Below are 25,215 nucleotides of genomic sequence, written 5' to 3'. Positions count from 1 at the left end.
AAAATAATATATATATATATATATAGGTATCCATAAAATACAGCAGCAATAATAAAAAGACAAAAGTGAGGTATAGGGTCAGTTGGCGCTTTTGAGTGTTTTGGGTCATTATAAGCTCTAGATGGTTAAGAATTTATGACTTCAGTGTTGCTGCATGGAGAGGAGAGTATGCTCAGCCAGCATAGGCTCAGGGAAAAAAAAAACAACTACGTAAAGCTGGAGGCCTCACTGAATTCCCTTTTCTATCAAAGGGAGTTTAGAGAAATTTTATTCAATAGCTGCAGGAAAGAGTGAGAAAGAAGCTTGCCTTCCTCAAGAGCCTTGGTGGGAAGAAAAAAGGTACCTCCACCCCAACAAAAGAAGCAAACACTAGCACAGGCCATGCAAGTATATGATGCACATTTATGGTTTTGTGATATATCAACCTACAGCCAAGAAATTTATGGCTGTGAAGGATATTTTTACAGTGAGGATTATATGAGTTTCATGGAGGGGGAAAGTGCTGTGCAAGATGAGCCCTCAGTAGAAATAACACAGAATCATACAAAATAAAATACAGGAGAAAGCAAAAACCATGCAGGAGAATCAGCAGATGTAATGCAAGGAGCACACTCTGAATGAGAAAACACACAAGCAAAATCTTTAAATAGGCCACAAAACAGATATGTTTAAAGTGATTTTTCTAAAAGAATAGAAATAATAAAGAAGAAATACAGAGCAACATAACAGAAAATAGATTTAGAGGATGTCACCCAGAGCGCAGTAAGATTAAGATCATGATACTCAATAATAATAGCTTTCTCTCCTTTCTCTGTTTTTCCTCTCTCTCAACATTGCAACATACTTTGCAGTCACTTACAAGGCACATGATACAGTGATGGACAAGACAGAAAAGACTCCTAGTCTTATGAAGCTCACATTTTAGTGGATTGTTGGATACAGTTATTAAACAAAACAGAAACAAACACAATACAGATAATGATAAGTTCCGTGAAGAATTAAAATCAGGTCTTAGAGAATGACTGTATTTGTATTTGGTGATCAAGGAGAACCTCTTGGAAAATGGTGAGATTTTAACTAAGAATTACAAACTGGAAAAGGTCAGTTTTCATTCCAATCACAAACAAAGGCAGTGCCAAAGAATGTTCAAACATTCTACTATTCTGTATGACTCTACTGCACAATTGCACTCATCTCACACGCTAGCAAAGTGATGCTCAAAGTTTTCCAAGCCAGGCTTCAACAATGTGTGAACCATGAACTTCCAGATGTTAAGCTGGATTTGGAAAAGGTAGAGGAACCAGAGATCAGATTGCCAACATCCGTTAGATCATTGAAAAAGTGAGAGAATTTCAGAAAAACATCTACTACTGACTTACTGACTATGACAAAGCCTTTATTGTATGGATCATAACACACTGTGGAAAATTCTTCAAGAGACTGGAATATCAGACCACCTGACCTGCCTCCTGAGAAATCTGTATGCCAGTCAAGAAGCAACAGTTAGAACTGGAGGTTAGAAAAAGAAGTTAGAACTGGACATGGAAAAACAGACTGGTTCCAAATCGGGAAAGGAGTATGTCAAGGCTGTATATTGTCACCCTGTTTATTTAACTTATATGCAGAATATATCATGTGAAATGCTGGGCTGGATGAAGCACAAAATGGAATCAAGATTGCTGGAAGAAATATCAATAACCTCAGATATGCACAGGACGCCACTCTTATGGCAGAAAGCGAAGAAGAACTAAAAAGCCTCTTAATGAAAATGAAAGAGGAGAGTGAAAAAGCTGACTTAAAAACTCAACATTCAAAAAATGAAGATCTTGGCATCCAGTCCTATCACTTCATGGTAAATAGATGGGGAAACTATGGTAACAGTGACAGACTTTGTTTTTTTTGGTCTCCAAAATCACTGCATTAAGCCATGAAATTAAGAGATGCTTGCTCCTTGGAAGAAAAGCTATGATGAACCTAGACAGCATATTAAAAAGCAGAGACATTACTTTGCTGACAAAGGTCCATCTAGTCAAAGCTATGGTTTTCCAGTAGTCATGTATGGATGATGAGAATTGGACTATAAAGAAAACTGAGTGCCAAATAATTGACGCTTTTGAACTGTGGTGTTAGAGAAGACTCTTGAGAGTCCCTTGGACTGCAAGGAGATCCAACCAGTCCATTCTAAAGGAAATCAGTCCTGAATATTCATTGGAAGGACTGATGCTAAAGCTGAAACTCCAAAACTTTGGCCACCTGATGTGAAGAACTGACTCACTGAAAAAGATCCTGATGCTGGAAAAGGTTGAAGGCAGGAGGAGAAGAGGGTGACAGAGGATGAGATGGTTGAGTGGCATCATCGACTCCATGGACATGAGTTTGAACAAGCTCTCGGAGTTTGTGATGGACAGGGAAGCCTGGCATGCTGCAGTCCATGGGTTTGCAAAGAGTTGGACACGACTGAGTGACTGAACTGAACTGAAGAATGACAAGAATGAAACAACCATGAAAAGATCAGAAAAGTTTCCCAATTAAAGAAATCAGTATATGTTTTAGGCAATAAAAGGTCAATATGGCTGGAACATGGTTAATCATAGGGAGAAGAATGTGAGATGGTTTTTTGAGATGTAGGCTGGGCAGATTACACAGGCCTATTAGTAAGACCCAGAGTAAGGAGTTTAGATATTATTCTAAGAGTTGGAAAGATATTAAATGAATTTAGAGAGGAGGTTTACATTATCTGTTTTACCTTTTAAAAGGTCTGCCTTTCTGCCATGAGGAGACTGCATGGTGAGCAGAAGTGGCGGTGGAAAAGAGGCAGTTAGACAGTCATTGCAATGGTCCCAGTGCGAGAAGCTAGTCGGATGTGTACCTGTGTGGTGATGGTGGCGCTCAAGAGACCTTGACAAGTTTGGAAATTGTTTGGATGGACACAGGACAGTTGAAAAATTGACAGAATACAGTGTTGCGGAATGGGGAGAATCATAGATTCTAGGAATCAGAGATACATCCCTGTGGAGAACTGACTAGTCACACCACTAGTTAAGCACCTCTGCTAGTCAACACTTTGGTACTTCATGTGGACACTCACTCCTTTTTATGGACTCTGAGTTGTCAGAAAATTCTTCCTATGGATTTGACCCTTTCCCCTGTATTCTTTCTTATTTGTTCACTTATTTTTAATCCTTCTGCACAGGAATTTCCAAATATTCAAAGAAAATCACTGTTTCTTCCTGAATTTTTTCCCAAGTTAAGTATACACAGTTTTTTTTTTTTTTAAATTATTATAAGAATCTATTTTTATCACATTTGGAGCCCTATAGTTCTATAGTGAAGTTAGATGGTTTCTCTTCTCTAAAGCACCTTATCCATTAGGCACTCAAAATTTATTTCCAAAATGAGACTATAATTTTTGAGAAAATTCTCACTGTTTTTTGACACTCTGAGCACTATTATTTCCACATATTATACTTTACCAGTATTTCCCTTTTAAAAACAATAATGGCCACATCTGAATATAAAGTGGACCAAAAGTTCTGAATTCTATACTTTAAAAAATGCAACAAAAGTTTAAATCGAGATTTGGCACAGCTATTTTACAATGTTGACTCATCAGACTTTAGTCATCAAAAACCCCAGTATATTCACTTTAAAATAACTTGTTACGCCAGGTGTATGCCAGCCTAGAAGACATATCCTGATATAGACTTCTGGCAAAGGAATAATAACTTATATAATACATAGATTTGAAGAGATATTATAATTAATTGGAAAACATTTAAAAACTTAAAGCTACAGCACTAAGATGACATTGTTTTTCCTTCTGAGAAGCAAAATTTTAATTACATCTCCCACTTAAGTCTTGTTGGAGCAGTTTGCAATAATTAGCTAATCAGAACTATTGTGCTCTGTGAAGGTTGGGGTCAGGGAAGAAGAAAAAGCCCAAAACCAAAATCAGAAAGAATTTAGCACATAAGAGATGCCATCCTTAATTCCCTTTGCCAATCCTTGGCCACTTGGCCACTTAGCCACCAGTTCAGTAGAACCCAGCAATGACTAGTAAACAACTTTAGATTCCCTTCTATATCAGGGTGGTGTTTGCATTTGGTACAGAAAGTACAAAATCAGCTGAGAGACTGTCTATAATGGATACTATAGCATGAGCCATATATAAGAGCCCAATATAAGAATGTCAGGTTGTAATCCTAAAGTTACCATCAATATGTTTCCAAATTCTCCATCCTTTCAAATGCTAGCTTTAGTGTAATTTTTAAGCAAACACGTGGCTTGATCTTCTGCCTAATTTGCAGCTATAAATTTATTATACTCTCAATATCCCGAGGGATGTTTTGAGGGAGGGGTTATGTGTGTTCCTGCCTGTTCAATCTTAGATGTATTTAGGCCATTGCTTTGTATTTTGTAGGTGGGGCTGTTCTTTATTCTGCCCCTTGCCAACCTCAGTGTGAAATCAATCTTTAATTTCTGTAACACCTCTTTTTAAATATTACAAATATAAGGTATATGCTTTTAATAAAAGTTAGTTGTAGTGTAGAAGGATTTTATTTCACAGTATATACCTTTATACTTAAATATCACTGTTATTAAAATTGCTTCTGATATTATTTCCATGTGGAATCTCACAGTTTCCTCCTGCGGTCTCAGTTTTCAAGCATTTTCTGGATGGTTCTCCCCTTACTCCTTAATCCTCTTTTTAACCTCACCTCCTTCCTCTGTTTTACTCAGGAAGCCTCACCTTGTCTCCCTGGGAGCCTCAGTAAAGTTCAAATTATTACTTGTTAATATGCAAACTAATCTCTCTCTTTTATCACTGTCAGTTTTCCAGATTTCACCTTAGGGCTTATCTTTACGTAATCAAACTGGTTCATCAAGAAATTTTTGATAACTCTAAGAAAATTTTCTGCATTATTTCTAGTCAACTTTTATTTTATTTTGCTCTTTATTTATTCATGAATGGTTTATCCTGAGCACCATACGTTTATTTAAAAATAAATTTGGAATGCATGTCTAGGACCAGCTCTCACCAAGGTGGTAATAAGCTTGTTTTCATATATCCTAACTGTATCACTATAACTAGGAGGCACTATAGTGTGGGTGGCCTCAAGATGTAGATCAGCCTACAGGAGTGGGAGACTGATGGTTGTTTTTCCAAAAGTGATACCAGAGTCTGTAGGAATGGGTGGAATTTCTCAAGGAGAGAATGTTGAGGGGAAGACTTAGCTTTAGAGGATGAAGATTCACTAAGGCAGTGAAGGAAACAAAGCAGTCAGGAGGAGGAATAAAATCAAATCGTCAGCTTTGCAAACCAAGGGGGATGAACATTTTAGGAAAAGTTGTGGGATGGGGCAGAGTGGGAGGGTGTCAAATGCTGGAGGAATCAAGATGAATGTGACAGTTTCTGAGGCAATTGCCTTTCCAGAAAGCGGTTTCATTCAGGGAAGGAGGCTTGAAGTCAGATTGCCTGACATTATTGGACGAGGGGAGAGTGGAGAATCAGAGGACACTCTTTTGAAAGGTTTATGTAAGTAGGAGAGAGAATTCTTCAGAGAATGACATGGAAAGTAATATGGTTTGCACTTAACTTTAATAGTCAGAAGTCAGGATTCAGTTTTCTCAGAGGATGCTCTTAATGGATACAGAGAGGCTGGGATGCAAGCAAAGGGCAGCTTGCAGCACCTTCAAACCTCCACACCAGATATGGACAGAAACCAAGAAAAGGGGAAGTTGGCTTAAGAGAGAATTGCTGAGTATGCTCAGTTAAAGGGCTGGTCCTTGTATGGAAAGGGAACAGAGTTCCAAGTAAGCTGAGTGAGAAAGACCCATATCTAGACATGCACTGGTAAAATTTCAGAACTCCAATGATAAAAGGAAAAATCTCCAAAGAAACTTCCAGAAAGAAAAGCAGATTCTCTTGTATGTGTTACTGTCTTAGTCGTGTCCGACTCTTTGTGACCCCGTGGACTGTAGCCCACCAGGCTCCTCTGTCCATGGAATTCTCCAGGCGAGAGTACTGGAGTGGGGTGCCATTTTACCAGTAGACATCTCACAGGCGACAATGGATACCCGCATTCTGTGTACAAGTTATCGTCAGTGTTCACTGAGGAAAAGAGATACTCAACCTCGGGAATTCCTGGTGCTCCAGTGGTTAGGATTTGGTGCTTTTCACTTCCAGGGTCCGGGTTCAATCCCTACCTCAGGAACTAAGATAAAAATCCTTGACCTTAAGTTTCTAGGTCTAGTAAAACCAGCATTCAAATGTGACAGCCAAATGGGTCAATGTTAGACCATTCTCTGTTAAAAGAGGTACTTGAACAGAATTAAGCAAATCTAAGAAAGGAGATCAACACAGAAACTGATACTGAGAGTTAGATTAAGTTGAGACTAATGAGAGTTAGATTAAGTTGAGACTAATAGTCAAGTCTAATTATTGAAGAATGATGTACAATAATTTGAAAATGAATATGGAAAATAATGATACATGAGTATCAAGACAGAGGAGCATGGATGACACATTAAAATTCTTGTCTTGGTTTGGGAAAGAGTACAAACACTAATTAACTATAGATATTGATAGATTTAAAGCTTTATTTATGTACATGTGATAAAATTGGTGAACACCAATAATTTAAGGATATCTAAATAAAAACTATTACAGTGAAAATTGCTATCAATCCAAAAGAATTAAATAGGGGGAAAATGAAAAAACAAGAAAATATGCTAAGTAAAAAATTTAAGATATAAGAAATAAGTCCAGTATTATGATAAATATGATAAATTAAGATGATTTTATTTCCTACTAAAAGGAAGAGGATCAATGTGATTTTTAAAATACAGCTATACATGTTTTATGTAAGATATATGCTTAAAGCAAAATGATACTGAAGAGTAGAAAACATATGGAAAAAGATGTAGCAGACAAAGGTGTTAACAAAGCAGCAGTAACAGTATTAATATCAAGCAAAATTGGACAAGGAGAAGCACTACTCAGGTTGAAGAGAGATGTATGTTGAGAGATAGTAGACCAAAAAAATATCTAACATTTTCCCTCCCTGAACTATGAGTTGTGAAGTATTTTTGGGAGGGGAGGTGACATCAAAACTGTGTCTATGGCTCCTTCCTCTGAGAGCAAACCTTTGATGGCTGCATAAATGTAAATGTATGACCCCGTGAAAATAGAGAGGCATGCTATAATGAAGCTATATTTATGTCTTCTTGGGTAGTTTACAAAAATAAAAGCATTTAAGAGGTATAATATAACAATAGTGAATGGAATGAGGAAACAAGCATTTTCGCATAGTGCACATAAAGACTAGATCTGTGTATAACAAAATCAATTAAAATTGAAAGGAAAGAAAGCTCTGGGATAATAGAAGAGAAGCCAATGAGACCACAGCATGAATTTGGACATAGTAACCTGGCTTTTGTGTCGAGTTTTCATCTCAGTGATCTCTTAATCATCCTCCATCGAATGATACAGATGAAATATTACTTAAATTCCCTTTATCTGCAGCAGTTTATGAATGAAACAATGATATTAAAAGTTATGAATCTGACTAATGTATTTTTGACCACTTGTAATGAAGCTGTCCAAGGACTGGCTAATAAATTTAATATTTATGTAAGACTTATAAGCCTTGTATATCAGACTAGGAATAACTATAAAATTTTCTCTCACAAAAACAAATTCTTGTCTGTTCAGTTCATGTCTGTGTATCACCAGTGTCTAGAGTCCTGACTGGATTATAATAAGTGCAAATTTAATGTTTATTAAATGAATGGAATGTATTAGTGCTCAGAAGCCTTTGAAAACATATTGTCTTCTAAAGAAAAAAAAAAAAAAAATCCCTCTCCAATGAGGATGCTGGCTACAGCTTTCCAAACTGCATAATCTGAAGCCTCACCTGCAAAATAAACCTTGCTTTAGTGCTCAGACATTCACCCAGGGAGAAAGGAGAAGCCCGAACAAGACTGTGGGAGGGGTGAAATCAGGTATCCAGTCAAACCCCATACGCACCAGAGACACTTGGAGGGCTCAACAAAACCTTGTATGCACCAGGACCCAGGGACCCCATAAGAGACTGAGCCAGACCTGCCTTTGAGTGTCTCCTGTGGAGGCACAGGTCAGCAGTGGCCTGCCATAGGGACAGGGGCTCTGGCTGCAGCACACCTGGGAGGTGTGGCGTGTGGCCTAAGTCCTCCTGGAGGAGGTTGCCATTAGCCCCACTTTAGAGTGACCAAGCAGATGACCCACAAACTGAAGAACAATTATACCAGAGAAGTTCTCACACAGTTGTGAAAGTTCTAGGGCCCACAACAGATTTCCCAACCTGGGGATCTGGCAAAGGGACTGAGAACCCCCAGGGAATTTGACTTTGAAGGCCAGTGGGATTTGATTACAGAACTCCTGCAGGACTGCTGCTGCTGCTGCTCAGTCGAGTCCGACTCTGTGCGACCCCATAGACGGCAGCCCAACAGGCTCCTCCATCCGTGGGGTTCTCCAGGCAAGAGTACTGGAGTGGGGTACCATTGCCTTCTCCACGTGCAGGACTGGGGAAGCAGAATCTTGGAGGGCACAAACAAAACCTTGTGTGCACCAGGACCCAGGAGAAAGGAGCAGTGACCCCACAAGAGACTGAGCCAGACTTGCCTGTGAGCATCCAGGAGTCTGTGGCAGAGGTGTGGGTCAACAGTGGGATACTGTGGGGTCAGGGGTACTTAATACAACAGTCCTGGTCTAAGTCCTTTCGAAGGAGCTGCCATTACCACCATTACCTCTACCATAGTTTGGCCTGAGGCCAGACTACAGGAAGAGAACACAGCCCCACCCATCAACAGAAAATTGGATTAAAGATTTATTGAGCATGGCCCTGCCCATCAGAGCAAGACCCAGATTCCCCCACAGCCAGTATCTCCCATCAGGAAGCTTCCACAAGTCTCTTATACTTATCCATCAAAGGGCAGATGAATGGAAACCACAGTTACAGAAAATTAACCAAACTGATCACTTGGATCACAGCCTTGTCTAACTCAATGAAACCATGAGCCTCACTGTATAAGGCCACCCAAGATGGATGGGTCATGGTGGAGAGTTCTGACAAAATGTGGTCCACTGGAGAAGGGAATGGCAAACCATTTAAGTATTCTTTCTTTAAGAACACTGTGGACAGTATGAAAAGGCAAAAAGTTATCAAATGGAAAGATGAACTCCCCAGGACAGTAGGTGCCCAATATGCTACTGGAGAAGAGTGGAGAAATAGCTCCAGAAAGAAGGAAGGGGCTGAGTCAAAGCAAGAACAGAGCCCAGTTGTGGATGTGACTGAAGATGGAAGTAAAGTCTGATGCTGTAAAGAACAATATTGCGGAGGAACCTGGAATGTTAGGTCCATGAGTCAAGGTAAGTTGGAGGTGGTCGAACAGGAGATGGCAAGAGTGAACATTGACACTTTAGGTATCAGTGAACTAAAACGGAGTGGAATGGGCAAATTTAATTCAGATGACCATTATATCTACTACTGTGGGCAAGAAGCCTTTAGAAGAAAAGGAGTAGCCATCATAGTCAGCAAAAGAGTCTGAAATGCAATACTTCGGTGCAATCTCCAGAACGACAGAATGATCTCTGTTTGATTCCAAGGCAAACCATTCAGTATCACAGTAATCCAAGTCTATGCCCCAACTACTAATGCCGAAGAAACTGAAGTTGAAAGGTTCTATGAAGAACTAGAAGACCTTCTAGAACTAACACCAAAAAAGATGTCCTGTTCATCCTAGGGCACTGGAGTACAAAAGTAGGAAGTCAAGAGATACCTGGAGAAACTAGCAAGTTTGACCTTGGAGTACAGAATGAATCAGGGCAAAGGGTAACAGAGTTTTGCCAAGAGAACACACTGCACATAGCAAACACCTCTTCCAACAACACAAGAGATGACTCTACCATGGACATCATCAGATGGTCAATACCAAAATCAGGTTGATTATATCATTTGCAGCCAAAGATGGAGAAGCTGTACAGTCAGAAAAAACAAGACTGGAAGCTGACTTGGCTCAGATCATGAGCTCCTTATTGCAAAATTCAGACTTAAATGAAGAAATTAGGGAAAACCACTGGACCAATTCAGGTATGACCTTAACCAAATCCCTTAATGATTATACAGTGGAAGTGAGAAGTAGATTCAAGGGATTAGATCTGATAGACAGAGTGTGCCTAAAGAACTATGGACAGAGGTTTGTGGCATTGTACAGGAGGCAGTGATCAAGACCATCCATAAGAAAAAGAAAGGCAAAAAAGCAAAATGGTTGTCTGAGGAGGCCTACAAATAGCTGTGAAAAGAAAAGAAGTGAAAGGCAAAGGACAAAAGGAACTGTATACCCATTTGAATGAAGAGTTCCAAAAAATAGCAAGGAGAGAGAAGAGAGCCTTCCTCAGTGATCAATGCAAAGAAATAGAGGAAAACAATAGAATGGGAAAGACTAGAGATCACTTCAAGAAAATGAGAGATACCAAGGGAACATTTCATGTAAAGATGAGCACAATAAAGTACAGAAATGGTATGGCGCTAACAGAAGCAGAAGAGATTAAGAAGAGGTGCTAAGAATACACAGAAGAACTGTAGAAAAAAGATCTTCACGACCCAGATAATCATGATGGTGTGATCACTCACCTAGAGCCAGACTTCTTTGCAAAGTCAAGTGGGCCTTAGGAAGCATCACTACGAACAAAGCTAGTGGACGTGATGGAATTCCAGTGGAGCTATTCCAAATCCTGAAAGATGATGCTATGAAAGTGCTGCACTCAATATGCCAGCAAATTTGGAAAACTCAACAGTGGTCACGGGACTGGAAAATGTCAGTTTTCATTCCAATCCCAAAGAAAGGCAATGCCAAAGAACGCTCAAACTACTGCACAATTGCACTCATCTCACAAGGTAGCAAAGTAATGCTCAAAATTCTCCAAGCCAGGCTTCAACAATACATGAACCATGAACTTCCAGATGTTCAAGCTGGTTTTAGAAAAGGCAGAGGAACCAGAGACCAGGAACCAAATTGCCAACATCTGCTGGATCATTGAAAAAGCAAGAGAGTTCCAAAGAAACATCTATTTCTGCTTTGTTGACTATGCCAAAGCCTTTGACTCTGTGGATCACAATAAACTGTGGAAAATTCTGAAAGAGATGGGAATACCAGACCACCTGACCTGCCTCTTGAGAAAACTGTATGCAGATCAAGAAGCAGCAGTTAGAATTGGACATGAAACAAAATACTGGTTCCAAATCAGGAAAGGAGTACATCAAGGCTATATATTGTCACCCTGCTTATTTAACTTATATACAGGGTACATCATGAGAAATGCTGGACTGGAAGAAGCACAAGCTGGAATCAAGATTGCTGGGAGAAATATCAATAACCTCGGATATGCAGATAACACCACCCTTATGGCATAAAGTGAAGAAGAACTAAACAGCCTCTTGATAAAAGTGAAAGGGGCAGGTGAAAAAGTTGGCTTAAAACTCAACATTCAGAAAACTAAGATCATGGCATCCAGTCCCATCCCCTCATGGCAAATAGATGAGAAACAATGGGAACAGTGACAGACTTTATCTTCTTGGGCTTCAAAATCACTGCAGATGGTGATTGCAGCCATGAAATTAAAAGATGCTTGCTTCTTGGAAGAAAATCTACGACCAACCTAGACAGCATATTAAAAAGCAGAGATACTACTTTGCCAACAATGGTCTGTCTAGTCAAGGCTATGGTTTTTCCAGTAGTCATGTATGGATGTGAGAGTTGGACCATAAAGAAAGCTGAGTGCCATAGAATTGATGGTTTTGAACTGTGGTATTGGAGAAGACTCTTGAGAGTCCCTTGGACTGCAAGGAGATCCAACCAGTCCATCCTAAAGGAAATCAGTCCTGAATCTTCACTGGAAGAACTGATGCTGAAGCTGAAGCTTCAATACTTTGGTCACCTTATGCAAAGAACTGACTAATTAGAAAAGTCTTGCTTTTTCACAACGGGTTTGCCACCAGGACACAGGTGTCATGAAAACCACCGTTAAACCTAAGCCAAAATGGGAAAGGAGAAGACCCACATCAACATCGTTGTCATTGTGCACGTGGATTCAGGGAGGTCTACCACGACTGGCCATCATATCTACAAATGTGGCGGGATCAACAAGAGAACAATTGAAAAGTTCGAGAAGGAGGCTGCTGAGATGGGAAAGGGCTCCTTCAAATATGCCTGGGTCTTGGGCAAACTTAAAGCTGAACGTGAGCGTGGTATCACCATTGATATCTCCTGGTGGAAATTTGAGACCAGCAAGTACTATGTGACCATCATTGATGCCCCAGGACACAGAGACTTCATCAAAAACAGGATTACAGGCACATCCCAGGCTGACTGTGCTGTCCTGATTGTTGCTGCTGGTGTTGGTGAATTTGAAGCCGGTATCTCCAAGAACGGGCAGACCCATGAGCATGCCCTTCTGGCTTACACCCTGGGTGTGAAACAACTGATTGTTGGCGTTAACAAAATGGATTCCACTGAGCCACCCTATAGCCAGAAGAGATACGAGGAAATTGTTAAGGAAGTCAGCACCTACGTTAAGAAAATAGGCTACAACCCCGACACAGTAGCATCTGTGCCAGTTTCTGGCTGGAATGGTGACAACATGCTGGAGCCAAGTGCTAATATGCCATGGTTCAAGGGATGGAAAGTCACCCGTAAGGACGGCAATGCCAGTGGAACCACCCTGCTTGAAGCTCTGGATTGCATCCTGCCACCAACTCGCCCAACTGACAAACCCTTGCGTTTGCCTCTCCAGGATGTCTATAAAATTGGTGGTATTGGTACTGTCCCTGTGGGTCGTGTGGAGACTGGTGTTCTCAAACCTGGCATGGTGGTCATCTTTGCTCCCGTCAATGTAACAACTGAAGTGAAGTCTGTAGAAATGCACCATGAAGCATTGAGTGAAGCCCTTCCTGGGGACAATGTGGGCTTCAATGTCGAGAACGTGTCTATGGAAGATGTCCATCATGGCAGTGTGGCTGGTGACAGCAAAAATGACCCACCCATGGAAGCTGCTGGCTTCACAGCTCAGGTGATTATTTTGAACCATCCAGGCCAAATCAGTGCTGGATATGCACCTGTGCTGGATTGTCACACAGCTCACATTGCTTGCAAATTTGCTGAGCTGAAGGAGAAGATTGATCGTCGTTTTGGGAAAAAGCTGGAAGATGGCCCTGATTTCTTGAAATCTGGTGATACTGCCATCGTTGATATGGTTTCTGGCAAGCTCGTGTGTGTTGAGAGCTTCTCTGATTATCCTCCCCTGGGCCGTTTTGCTGTGCATGACATGAGACAGACAGTCGCTGTGGGTGTCATCAAAGCAGTGGACAAGAAGGCAGCTGAAGCTGGCAAGGTCACCAAGTCTGTCCAGAAAGCTCAGAAGGCTAAATGAATATTATCCCCAATACCTGCCACCCCAGTCTTAATCAGTGGTGGAAGAACGGTCTCAGAACTGTTTGTCTCAATTGGCCATTTAAGTTTAAGAGTAAAAGACTGGTTAATGATAACAATGCATCGTAAAACCTTCAGAAGGAAAGGAGAATGTTTTTGTGGACCATATGTTTTGTGTGTGGCAGTTTAAGTTATTTTTAAAATCAGTTCTTTTTAATGAAAACAACTTGACCAAAAACCTGTCACAGAATTTGAGACCCATTAAAAAAGTTTAATGAGAAAAAAAAAAGAAAAGTCCCTGATGTTGGGAAAGATTGAATTCAGGAGAAGGGGACAACAGAGGATGAGATGGTTGAATGGCTTTACCGACTTGATTTACATGAATTTCAGCAAACTCTGGGAGATGGTGAAGAAGAGAGAAGCCTGGTGTCCTGGAGTCCATGGGGTTGCAAATAGTCAGATAAGAGTGAGCCATTGAACCTCATTCACCCAGGGACCTGTTCTGTTACAGTCCAGGACTTTTGACTTCCTTAAAGGAATTTGTTAGAGGCCAGACAAGAAATTCAGGCAAACTTTATAGGGGCCCCTGCTGAGTCAGAGGGTTGGGAAAAGAAACAACAGTTTCCCTGCTTGCTCAGAAGGCGGGTCGGGGAGTCAGCTTTTTCCTTACATGGGGTGAGGGAAGGGGTGTGTAGAGGAGTCCACCCACAGAGGGGCTTAGGTGCTTTGCCACCCCTTAGGTGCTGCTGAGTGCAGGGGCATATGTGGTACCCTGCTTTGGCTTCTGATACCTGGTTTTTGCTCCAGTCTCTTCAAAAGTGGCAGTTGGGTTTTTCCACCTCTTTGTATCTTTGGGGTCCAGAATTTGCCTTAAATGTGCATGCACACAGTTACTTTTAGTCCCAGACAGTTTCTTTGTGTTTTGTTACCCAAGAGAGGTGCATCCAGGTGTAGCATTGCAGCAAAGCATTCCAGGCCCCAGGCTTGTCTCCATTCCACACTGAGTGAGTTGAGCAAAGGTATAGAAGCAGCTACAGCTCCATGTTTTCCTTAGACTCTGGGGCCTGTTTTTCCTGAGCACCCCAGGCAAACTTGGCACAGCCTCTAGGCCTCTGGGTCTGCTGAGAGATGGCCCACAGGTCCATTTGCCAACTTTTGACCTGAGAAAATGATGCAGTTTTAGTGCTTCAGAAGACCTCAGAAACCTGTTCTAGAATCCCCTTTTGCAAGAGGAGGAAGCAGGTTAAGAGAAGCTCAGGTGTGATGCTCAAACAGAAGCTGCTTCTGCTGGTTGACCATTCACTTGTCCACTGCGACATTAAGTTGCAGCTTCCACCTGAGTTTCAGTGGTCTTCCTTCTCTGGAAGTATATGAAGCACTTCATTGATACTGCAAATTGTTTTTAGTTCTCTTTTTGAATGCCTCTTGGGCTTCAATACTAATAAGGACAACCTATGGAAACAAGTTTGAATATATGTTAATTGATTATAAGGATAGTTTTTATCCTAGAAAAATTCTGAAAATATCATTCACATGTGTTCACATATCCCTTAAAAATAAGCTGTGTTAAGGGATTAGTAAAGATAGTATTATATTATTTTTAGAAATAATTATAAACACTCTATGTACATCTTAATCATTTTCATTAAATAAGTCAGTTTTATTATTTCAGTAACTATGTATACAATAATGCTTTAAACTAAAATGTAATAAAATGTAGAAATATAGCAGTAGATAAATGGTAAAACATGAATAGAACTATTTACTTAAAAAATAGATTATGTAGGAACAAAATAGGTCAAAAAGTGTAAATGTCAGAGGAAATGCTCTTTTCTTACTTCCAGATACAACCTTGAGATCATGTGAATCAAGTGAATGTAATTAAGTGCAATAAAGATGTTTCTGAATTATCAGTGCTTATGAAAAAAAAAAAAAAACAGTCATTTCATGGAATACCCACTATGTATATATATTGAACTGTTTTGGTCAAACAACCACTTACCTAATCTTTTAACTTTCAGTTATAATGTTGAATGCACTAATTCTTTTCATGGAGTATCTTATTAAATTATCTCTTTCAGTAAATATGCATAGGGTGATATTTCTTTCAGTTAAACTATTCTGTGCTCTACTGTTAGAGTGGGCTTCCCTGGTAGCTCAGCAGTAAAGAACCCTCCCACAGTGCAGGAGACGCAGGAGACTTGATGGTTGGATACCTCAGTTGGGAAGATCCCCTGGGGGAGGGAATGACAACCCACTCCAATAATCTTCCCTGGAGAATCCTGTGGACAGACGAGCCTGGCAGGCTGTAGTCCATAGGGTGGCAAAGAGTCGGACACGACTGAAGCGACTGATCACACATGCACGTATATTGTCATAGTAAATGAGATTGAACTTTAGCAAGTTGAAAAGTCCCAAATGGATATGAGCTTTAATTAAAAAATCGTAAAAGGGAGGAGGGAGGAGGGTTCAGGATGGGGAACACATGTATACCTGTGGCAGATTCATTTTGATATATGGCAAAACCAATACAATATTGTAAAGTTAAATAAAATAAAATTAAAAAAAAGAAAAACCATAAAAAATCATAAAGGAATTATTTTTCTTAAACATTTTAAACAAATACATAATATATAATATATAGATTATATAATATGTATAATATATAAGTATGTACATAAAGGTAGCATCTATCAAAAATATTATACTAAAATGTGTGACTTTTGTAAACATAAACTTTTCTATAAAACACTTTTCCCGTAAGCTTTTGGGGCATTGAAAGGTACTCTAATTGCCGATGATTTGGACCCCAAAGATGTACTCAGCCTGCAGTAAGCTGGGGCTGGCCAGCGTTCTGTGTGTCCTTCTGGTTCTTATCTAATGGGGGTACCCCATCTATCTGCTCCTCTATCATTAGGAGCTGCCAGAAACCTGTCCGTCGAACCTGACCCTCTGCCCAATCACAGATGGTTGTATGTGGACAATTGCAGCCACTCTTCATAGTTTATGCTGCCTCTAATTCTTTTTCCCTACAGTCTGCTCTCCATTCTTCAGTTACCATAATCTACCTAAATGCAAATCAAACCATGATTTCTCACTCATTGCCTCTAAAATCCTACAAGAGTTTCTCGTTTTATTAGATAGAGATACTTTCCAGGGTTCTTCATAAGGCCCGAAAAAGGCTTTCTGTGCACCTGATTCCCTGTCATGTCAGAGAGGTTGGCAGAAAGCCAGTCAGCCCTGTTATTGTTAGGAAAATACAGAAATGGTTCATCCAGGGACAGCCCAGTTCACTTTCTTTTCATTCAGATTCCCTAAGATCTTATTGGGTCACATTAGCAATAAGATTCATTTTACAGTATGAGGGGTTTAGTTCCCTACAAAGGTGCTGGAACTCACAGCATAGCATCTTATTTTGCCACTGCTGTGCTAAAATGTTAAATTCTGATGCAGGTCAACAAGAAGAGATGAATACTACTAGTTTGATATTGGAAGTAGAATTGCTTTTATTATTTATGTGTTTCTATATTTATTTTAAGCCTTACTATGGCTCAGATGGTAAAGAGTCTCCCTGCAATACGGGAGACCCGGGTGCTATCCCTGGATCGGGAAGATCCCACTGGAGAGGGAAATGGCAGTCCACTCCAGGATTCTTGCCTGGAAAACCCTGTGGATGGAGGAGCCTGGCAGGCTACAGTCAATGGAGTCACAAAGAGTCAAACACAGCTGAGCAACTAACACACACACTATATTTATTTTACTCATCTCCAACAAATAAAGTATTTTTCAAGCAAATCACTCCTGATAGTTTATAAAAATTCAGCTTATCTTAGAAAGAGATGAGATCATAAAATGCAATTGGATAATATATACTAACTAAATATTAACAAATAATTCCGACATTGATGATTTCTTACATGGAATGGTGTACCCAATTTACTAACATTTCCCAGAAGTCAGAGTTAGTATAAAAATAATGATGCAAAGGTTTATACCCCAAATGTCCTGGAATCATTCTAGATAAGATGCTTTATAATATAATTTTTGAATACATGTTTGAGAAGAGATTTAAAAAATCTATTATTATATGTAATTATTTTTCAAAGCTTGTATTTGGAAATACAGTAAATTAAAATATATCATTGTTGTCTAAGCGTATCGATACTAAATATATTTGACAATTGTTTCTATAAAATAGTTTGGGTTTTGTAATTTAAAAACTTAAAACACCTGATCATTTTTAGTTTTTCTATGGACATACTAACAGCATACCCTTTGATTATACTATCTTTTGTCCAATTTAGAAGTGCTGTAAAATCACCCATTTACTTAACAGAGAAATGGCCAATGTTGAAAAGTATCATTTCTGTGGTAGTATTTTCAAAAGCAAGATTCTATTTTTATAATAAACAGCATCTTGGTTCCTATAACCAAGTATCTGATTATGGCAATGAAACCAAGAAGTAATTTGAAGGAAAGGATATCAAGTAATCTTTTAATTTTTAATAATGGATTGCTCAGATTTCTAGTGTTTCTTAATAGAAATTAATTTATTTTAGACATTAGCGTTAATTTTGTGATCCTCTAAAAATGTATTTTACTTAAATATTTCCTGATATTTATTATGTAATGGTCATTCTTGAATTAATTCTTTGGAAATTGTCATTTATTCACTTAGTCTATTCCTGTTTGGTTCTTTGGGGAAATTAAAGTATTAGTATGTTTAAAATTGGGGCTTCCCCGATGACTCAGTGATGACTGAGTGATGACTCACTGACTCAGTGATGACTCCTGCAGTGTAGGAGAGGCAGGAGATATGGATTCAATCCTTGGGTCAGAAAGATCCCCTGGAGGAGGAAGTAGCAATCCACAGGAGTATTCTTACCTGAAAAATCCTATGGTCAGAGGACCCTCTCGGGCTATACAGTCCAAAGGGTTGCACACAATAGGACTCGACTGAGTGACTGAACAACAACATTTATAACTAACAGTAAAAGGTTTTTCGTAACCGGTGTCCTTTAGAATTTCAACTAATGATGCCTAATCTTAAAATTCCTTGTTTCCAATGGTTCATGTAAGTTCTAGAAATGTCTTTGATGATACAGACTACAAAAGATAATAGTCTTTTCCTCAATCATCTATTTGTTTCCATAAATCACCTGCTTGTACAAGCACTCAACAAATACTTGGTGAGGGAGAGAATTCAATTTTTAAGTCTAATCACATTAAATGTTTTTAAAAAAAATCTCAGAAAACAGAAGGATATTATAATGACTGATAATCTGGCTCCTTGTCACTACCTAGAGAACTCCAAGCAGTCTTATGCACACAAAAGAATTTGCATGAAAAAGAACTGTGCCAACTCTATTTCCAATAAGTGTAAAAATAATAAATTTAATAACATGTAAGTGTAGCTAATTACTTCAATTAAGATAAGTAATTTATGTACTTGAAAGGCTCAGGCCATGTTTACTGGCTTTTCTTGGGTGTGAAATTATCAGAGTCTATTTCTTACTTATCTTTGCAATTTTAATACTTAACATAGTAAATAATCGACAAAAATTAAGTGGTATTTTAAAACATTAAGCTTTGTTTTAGGACACTGAGATTTAAGTCCTAAATAAAATAGTATTTTAATTATTTTCATAACCTGAGTATATTTATACATTAAAATATATAGTAAATGCTGTTGACAAAAGAAATGTTGACCATCATAATCATGCATACCTAACATTTAAGTACTTTATAAGAATTTTATTTTTTACCCATTGAACTGTTCACCAAAGAATATTAGAGAAATGATTCTCAGCATCTAAAAATTTGCATTTTGAAGAAGCAATTCATAGAATAAAATTTATTTATAGAATAAATATTGAACCCTAGCTATGCAAAGCAGGAGGTGGTTTTAAATCTCATAAGGTGTACTTCCTTCTCATAGAAGTTTATAATCTAGTTGGGGGAATAAGGCACCTAATCTAATAATTGAAAATCCATTATTGACATAAAACAGACAGAAGCTAAGGCATATGGAAGCTGATGCTGATTGGTTGGTTAGTTCATCGTGGTGGTGCCATTGGGGGTGGGACTTGCAGTGGCTTTGTTGCAGGCATGCCTGGAGAAAACGATGTTTCAGGTGAGGAAATTAAGAGAAAGGGTGTATTGGCCTGACCATTTTCATGACCAAAAGTCGTGCAATGGGGTGTAGCATAAAAGTACAGCATAACTTTGAGAGTTTCTTGAGAAGCAATAGTGAGCTAGAATAGTTTCTGTAGAAAGGTGAGCGAAAGCTATCTGACAACATGAAGTTAATATTTATATTGCAAGCTAGATGGCAGTAACAATTGTTATCAAATAATCTGATGTTCTACTTGTCCATACATTGAAGAATAAACACATGGTAAAATAATGAATTATGTGTGTGTTAACTTATTGATGATTTCACTTTATTATAACCCTTGATTTCCAGAAAAAAATTCATAACTGAAAATTGAACACCAAGAGTCAGTTTACGAGTGTATTTGTTTCTTAGTCATCTACTTATAAGTCCTGGGTGGGGGAATAAAAGACATAAAACTATATTTAAAGCAACAAATTTGTATCTAACTTCCAGAGGCTACTGCTTTTTTTTGAAGTGCAGCGAAAGAGTTTGTATGAGAAAATGTGCCTAAACATGGAAGCCATATGAGTTTTATACATGAACACAGTTGTTTATTGACCCCTTCATTGATAGTATCAGTATAAAGATATAGGAAATAACCCTGTATTTTCATAAGCCATATACCATATGTATATACACAATATTATGCTATACATGACTTCATCTGATTCCATAACTTGCTTTTCATTGCTTTCACCAAAGCAGATCATCTTTTTATTTGGCTATGCTATTTTCTCATGTAACTAATGTAGTATATGATCTTTGAATCATTTGAATATGGATCAACAATCATGAAGAACTTACTTATTCAGAAAGTATAACACTCTAAAGGTTTATCTTCTCTCATACTCACCAAGTAAGAGAATAATAGCAAACATAATAGCTTGTTATTTTTAAAGTTTGGATGATTTAATTGGCCTTTATTTTCATAAGAAGTCAAGAAGATAATATCATCTTGAAAGAGAATACCGATATTTGAAAGTATCCCATTGTGAGATATGGATGGAGCCATAACGTTTGTTGTTAAACCTCACCATTGATAATAACACTTAAACAAAGATGTTTATTTTTTTCCAAACACTCGGCACATAAACATTAGCAAGAGAAAGTCATTTAATTAGATAAGAGTTTACATATGTCACTTACAAATTGGGATTATTTTAGGTCTGAAACAGTCAGTCTAGAACATTAAAAAAAATACCACCATAGTGTTGCTTTTCCATCTGAGAAAAAGAAATAAATGGCTAACATGTCATCTGTCTTATAAGGAATTTGGTTACATCAATACTTCTTAATAGTTTTAATTTTTAAAGTAATTTTAGATAAGTTGTTTTGATGGCAATAATAAAAATTTCATTTAAAGTTTTGGTTGTATAAAAATTATGTAATAATGTCCATATATGATTGAAGACTTTTTTAAATACTATGACCCATGATAAGGCATCAGCACTAATATTTTATAACATTGGTGATTAATAAGTAGAAGTGACTAGATTGAAGAATATAGAAATCTAATTTGTAATATAAATATATTCAGGAGACTTCAATTACATTCCAGCTAATAATATGACATATTCACTGAAATAACTAATGCCTATTTTAAAAAAATAAGTAAACTCATGTTTAAACTTCAGAATTATTAAAAATTGAATATGATACTTTTAAAATGATCTCAGCAGTGTCAGCTTATATCCTCAGACTCCTAAATTTCAGCATCATTGTCCCTGTACAGTAAACTGTTTTTCCTTAGAAAACAAATTGCAGGCTATTATCATACTGCCACTGAGTTGAAGAATTGCCTTTTCTAAAGCAGGTAATAAAGTTACCTAGTAGTTAGGATGTTGTAGGCATGGGATAATTTCTTTCGCTGTCCTTCACTCTCCGGGTGCCCAAACTGCCTTAGTCTAGGTGTCCGAGCCTCCAGATTATTTTCGTGAACCTGTACTCTGATTCAGATGCCCTAAGTGAAAGACACACACACATACACAATTTAAATGATAAATTCAAGGGGACAGAAGGTAAAGCATACTGTTAATAAAAATTACTACTCCATTTCCTTTGCTATTTCAGATCCAGAGAAATTTCAGTTATATATAATATTTTAAAATATTGGGTAGTGCATGAATCTAGATATAAATTTTCAAAGTAGTCACTTTCCAAAATCATTAAATGATATGTGATTAGATGCTTCTTATTAGTAGAATGAAGCATGATTTAGGCAGAACCTACAGTGCACATAAACAAATGCACTGAAAGGTCGTTGGCAGCAATGGGAAACAGTGATGGATTTTACAAGATTAAACCAACTGACATTTTATGAAAATTTCAGTTTCCTGCCTTGGATTCTATCTAAACTGACAAAAACACACATTTAAATTTCTCAAATTTCTCATGGGATGTTCACTTGTGTAGAGTGTCTGGCAAGGATTTCTGATAAATCAATCTGTCAGGTGCCATACTTTTAATATTTATGAGGAAAGCTGCCAGGCTGGACAAAACACATGCTAATGTTTTCTCTTCACACAAAAGATCAGAGCTGTGCATACAAAAATGCACTGCTTAATTGCACAAAGTACACCGTAGTATTTTAGCAGAAGATTATTTAAAGATGGATGGGAAAAGCCAAAACAATAAGCTGGTGAAATTACCCATTCCTAAATGTTGACATTATTAGTTCTAGCAATAGAGCTGCACAATCATTAGAACGTATTTTACCCAATCATCTGTGTCATGTAGAAAAGACCTGGTCTTAAAGGCCCAGCAATTTTCTTGTAACATTGAGCACCACTGACCTCTGGCCCTCAGCAATGCCCTCCCAACACCTGCACTCCGGTGAGCCAGAACAAAACATGCCATTCATGAGGCTTTGTTTTTATTAAAATTATTTTTAGTGGCTCAGCGGTAAAGAATCTGCCTGCCAATGCAGGAGACGCCAGTTCAATCCCTGGGTCAGGAAGATCCCACGGTGGGGGGAAATAGCAACCCACTCCAGTATTCTTGACTGGGAATATCCCATGGACAGAGGAGCCTGGAAGGCTAAAAAAATTATTTTATAGTAGCAGTGAAAAGTATGGAACTCTTACAGAGTTCTAAGCGTATAGATTAAAAATATGTATTATGTGGAATCTATTCTTTTGTTCAGCTTATTTTTTTCTCTCCCCCATCTGTCTCTGAGTTATGCCCAGATTTTTCTTCCTTTCTTAGGAGGTATACATTGAAAGGATTAAATGAAAAAACCTGGAGTCATTCTCATTCTTAAACATAACGTTTAAAAGTGCTTAGAAAAGAAATGAAGAATTATGTGGGGACAAGGCAGGAGAAGATGAGAATTATTTAAGCTACCATTTTCTATAAGCTTTGGAGGACACCAAGGTCAACTTCATCTTTGGAAAAACAGTTCATCAAGTGAATGTTTGCCGTAGGTGAGCTAGGTTACAGGATTACTCACTCCACAAGAAAGTGCTGAAAAAACCTGTGGGCGTGATCACTCTTCGGCAAAGCAGCAACCGCTTTGCAGTCAGGATTCTCTGAAGAACAAGTTAGCACTGTGGTTGTATTTTTTCTGATGCATTGCTTCAAAACATGATCAGACAAGAATACACTACTTCTGTTAATTAAGCTGACTTAAAACCCGATGTTTCATTTCACTGACTGTTATTATTGTCTCTTGAAATCTTGCTCTTGTTTATAGATTTTTTTTGACTGGAGTTTAGAAATATTCCAAGCAGATGAGCCTAGAAAATTTAGAATCATGGAATGAATCAGTAACTTCTAGATCTGTGTAGGAACATATTGCATGAGACAGTGATGTGATTTGTGAGAAATGTCTACACACGAGCTTTCATATACCTTTATTCTGTCTTTAGAATTTGGAATGATGGGAGATCATACAATTAAAAGTCAGCGACCTCGATCTGTTCATGAAAAAAGGGTCCCTCAGGAACAAGCTGATGCTGCTAAATTTATGGCACAAACTGGTAATACGTTAGTTACATTTTTCTATTTATTGTTGTTAATTTAATGAAACCACTGCATGTTTTCATAATCTTTTGCTGCACATTTGTCAGTTTTTGGAGCTGATTTTTTTTTGAGCCATTTTTTTTTTTGTCACCAGTTAAAGTCCATAAATGAAGTAGCTGTGAATTGAAAGTGCACAAAAATGTGTAAGATTTATTTTGCTTTCGGCGTGAGACATTTAGGATTTACATATTATTACTTATGTTAATTAACTAATTAAAATGTATTATTAAACTTTTACAGAAAGTCAACAAAGTTATTTCATCAACAAATGATTATTTTGACTTTTCAGAATTAAAATTTGAAGTAGGACTTTAGATGATGAAATTTAATGTTTAATATGTTTAATATTTTTTTCAAATGTCTTGCATCATCTAACTATTAATTGATTGTTAAAATGTATAGCAATTAGAAATTTTTTTAGAATTTAATATTTTTAATTTGAAGAGTTTTCTTATATGAGCTAAATAATAAAAAGTTGACAGTCTTTATTCATAGCTGTAAAACACTCCTAGTAATTTAATATCAATAGAATAACTTTTTTGGTTTATAACATTTTAATTTTAAATAAATCAGATTATTCTTAAATACATCCCCTCCAAATATAGATACATTCCTCTTTTGGCTCATCATAATAAGTGGGCTATAGTTCCACCTCTTTGTACTGCATGTAGAATGTTCTTAGATGAAAATATGACTAAACTGTATTGTGACTATTTTCAGCCATCACTTTTATTTCAGGAAATTGCAAACTAACAGTTTTATCTATGTCTTCACAAAGTCTTATATGTCCCAATCTAGACGATGTGTTTTACTATTTTTACAGAAGTTTCAAGTACATGATCAACTTTTGACATAACATTCAGAGAAATTTTGATGAAATTCTCTTGAAAAATGAATATGTCCTTTAGTTCATATATTCTTCAGATAATATTTATTCAGAACACTGGATTTGTATCTACAGCTTAAAAACTGCAAATATTCTTAATGAATTGTGCTCTTAGTAATGGGTTAGTAGTCGTAGACTTGAATATATTAGTGGCAAATAGGTCAATGAATTCTCAGAACAGAAAGAACATTTAGAATAAATTCTACAATTAAGAACATATTTTTAGCTTTGTAAAACTACATGTTACAGCCAAATCCAGAAATGAAGAAAGCTTGCTTATCTGGATTGCTTTTTGTGCAGCTTCTTGTTTAAGAAAAGCTTATTTATGTTTTTACTGTTTGATTGTGCAAAAGCAAAAGTGCATGACTAGGTTTTGGCAAATTTTCAAATTTCTAAATGTATTTTTCTCCCTTACAGGGATCAAAAATTCAACTACTGACCAGAGATTAGGGAGTGTTTGTCTCTAAATAAAGCATAGAGCATGGGCTGACTACTTAGCCTTCTAAGATTAGAGGTGTCTTGACTTTTTGCAAAAGAAGTGGCAGACACTGGCTTACTAAAATTCCTAAAACTACGGTCACTTATTAATAAAATGAAGAACCATAGTTTTAATTTTCCAAGAATGTAGCACAAGTTTTTTATATAAACTTAATTTTTGGATTTGCCTGACACATACCAAGAGAAT

General features: G+C 37.6%; 1 protein-coding gene and 1 pseudogene across 1 annotated transcript in view; both read left to right on the top strand.

The window, feature by feature from the left end:
* Nucleotides 1-25,215, top strand: part of BAI3 (brain-specific angiogenesis inhibitor 3) — an 880,973-nt gene that overhangs the window by 316,760 nt on the left and 538,998 nt on the right. Inside the window, exon 3 of the mRNA XM_010848504.1 lies at nucleotides 23,491-23,601. Coding sequence (XP_010846806.1) covers nucleotides 23,491-23,601 — 111 coding nt within the window. The remainder of the gene's footprint in view (nucleotides 1-23,490; nucleotides 23,602-25,215) is intronic.
* Nucleotides 12,033-13,694, top strand: LOC104994837 (annotated as a pseudogene).

The sequence above is a fragment of the Bison bison genome, unplaced genomic scaffold, assembly GCF_000754665.1.
Source record: "Bison bison bison isolate TAMUID 2011002044 unplaced genomic scaffold, Bison_UMD1.0 scf7180017864268, whole genome shotgun sequence".
In the NCBI taxonomy this organism is placed as follows: Eukaryota; Metazoa; Chordata; class Mammalia; order Artiodactyla; family Bovidae; genus Bison; species Bison bison.
The sequence above is the reverse complement of the archived record's forward strand: the minus strand, read 5'-3'. Positions and strand labels throughout refer to the sequence as shown.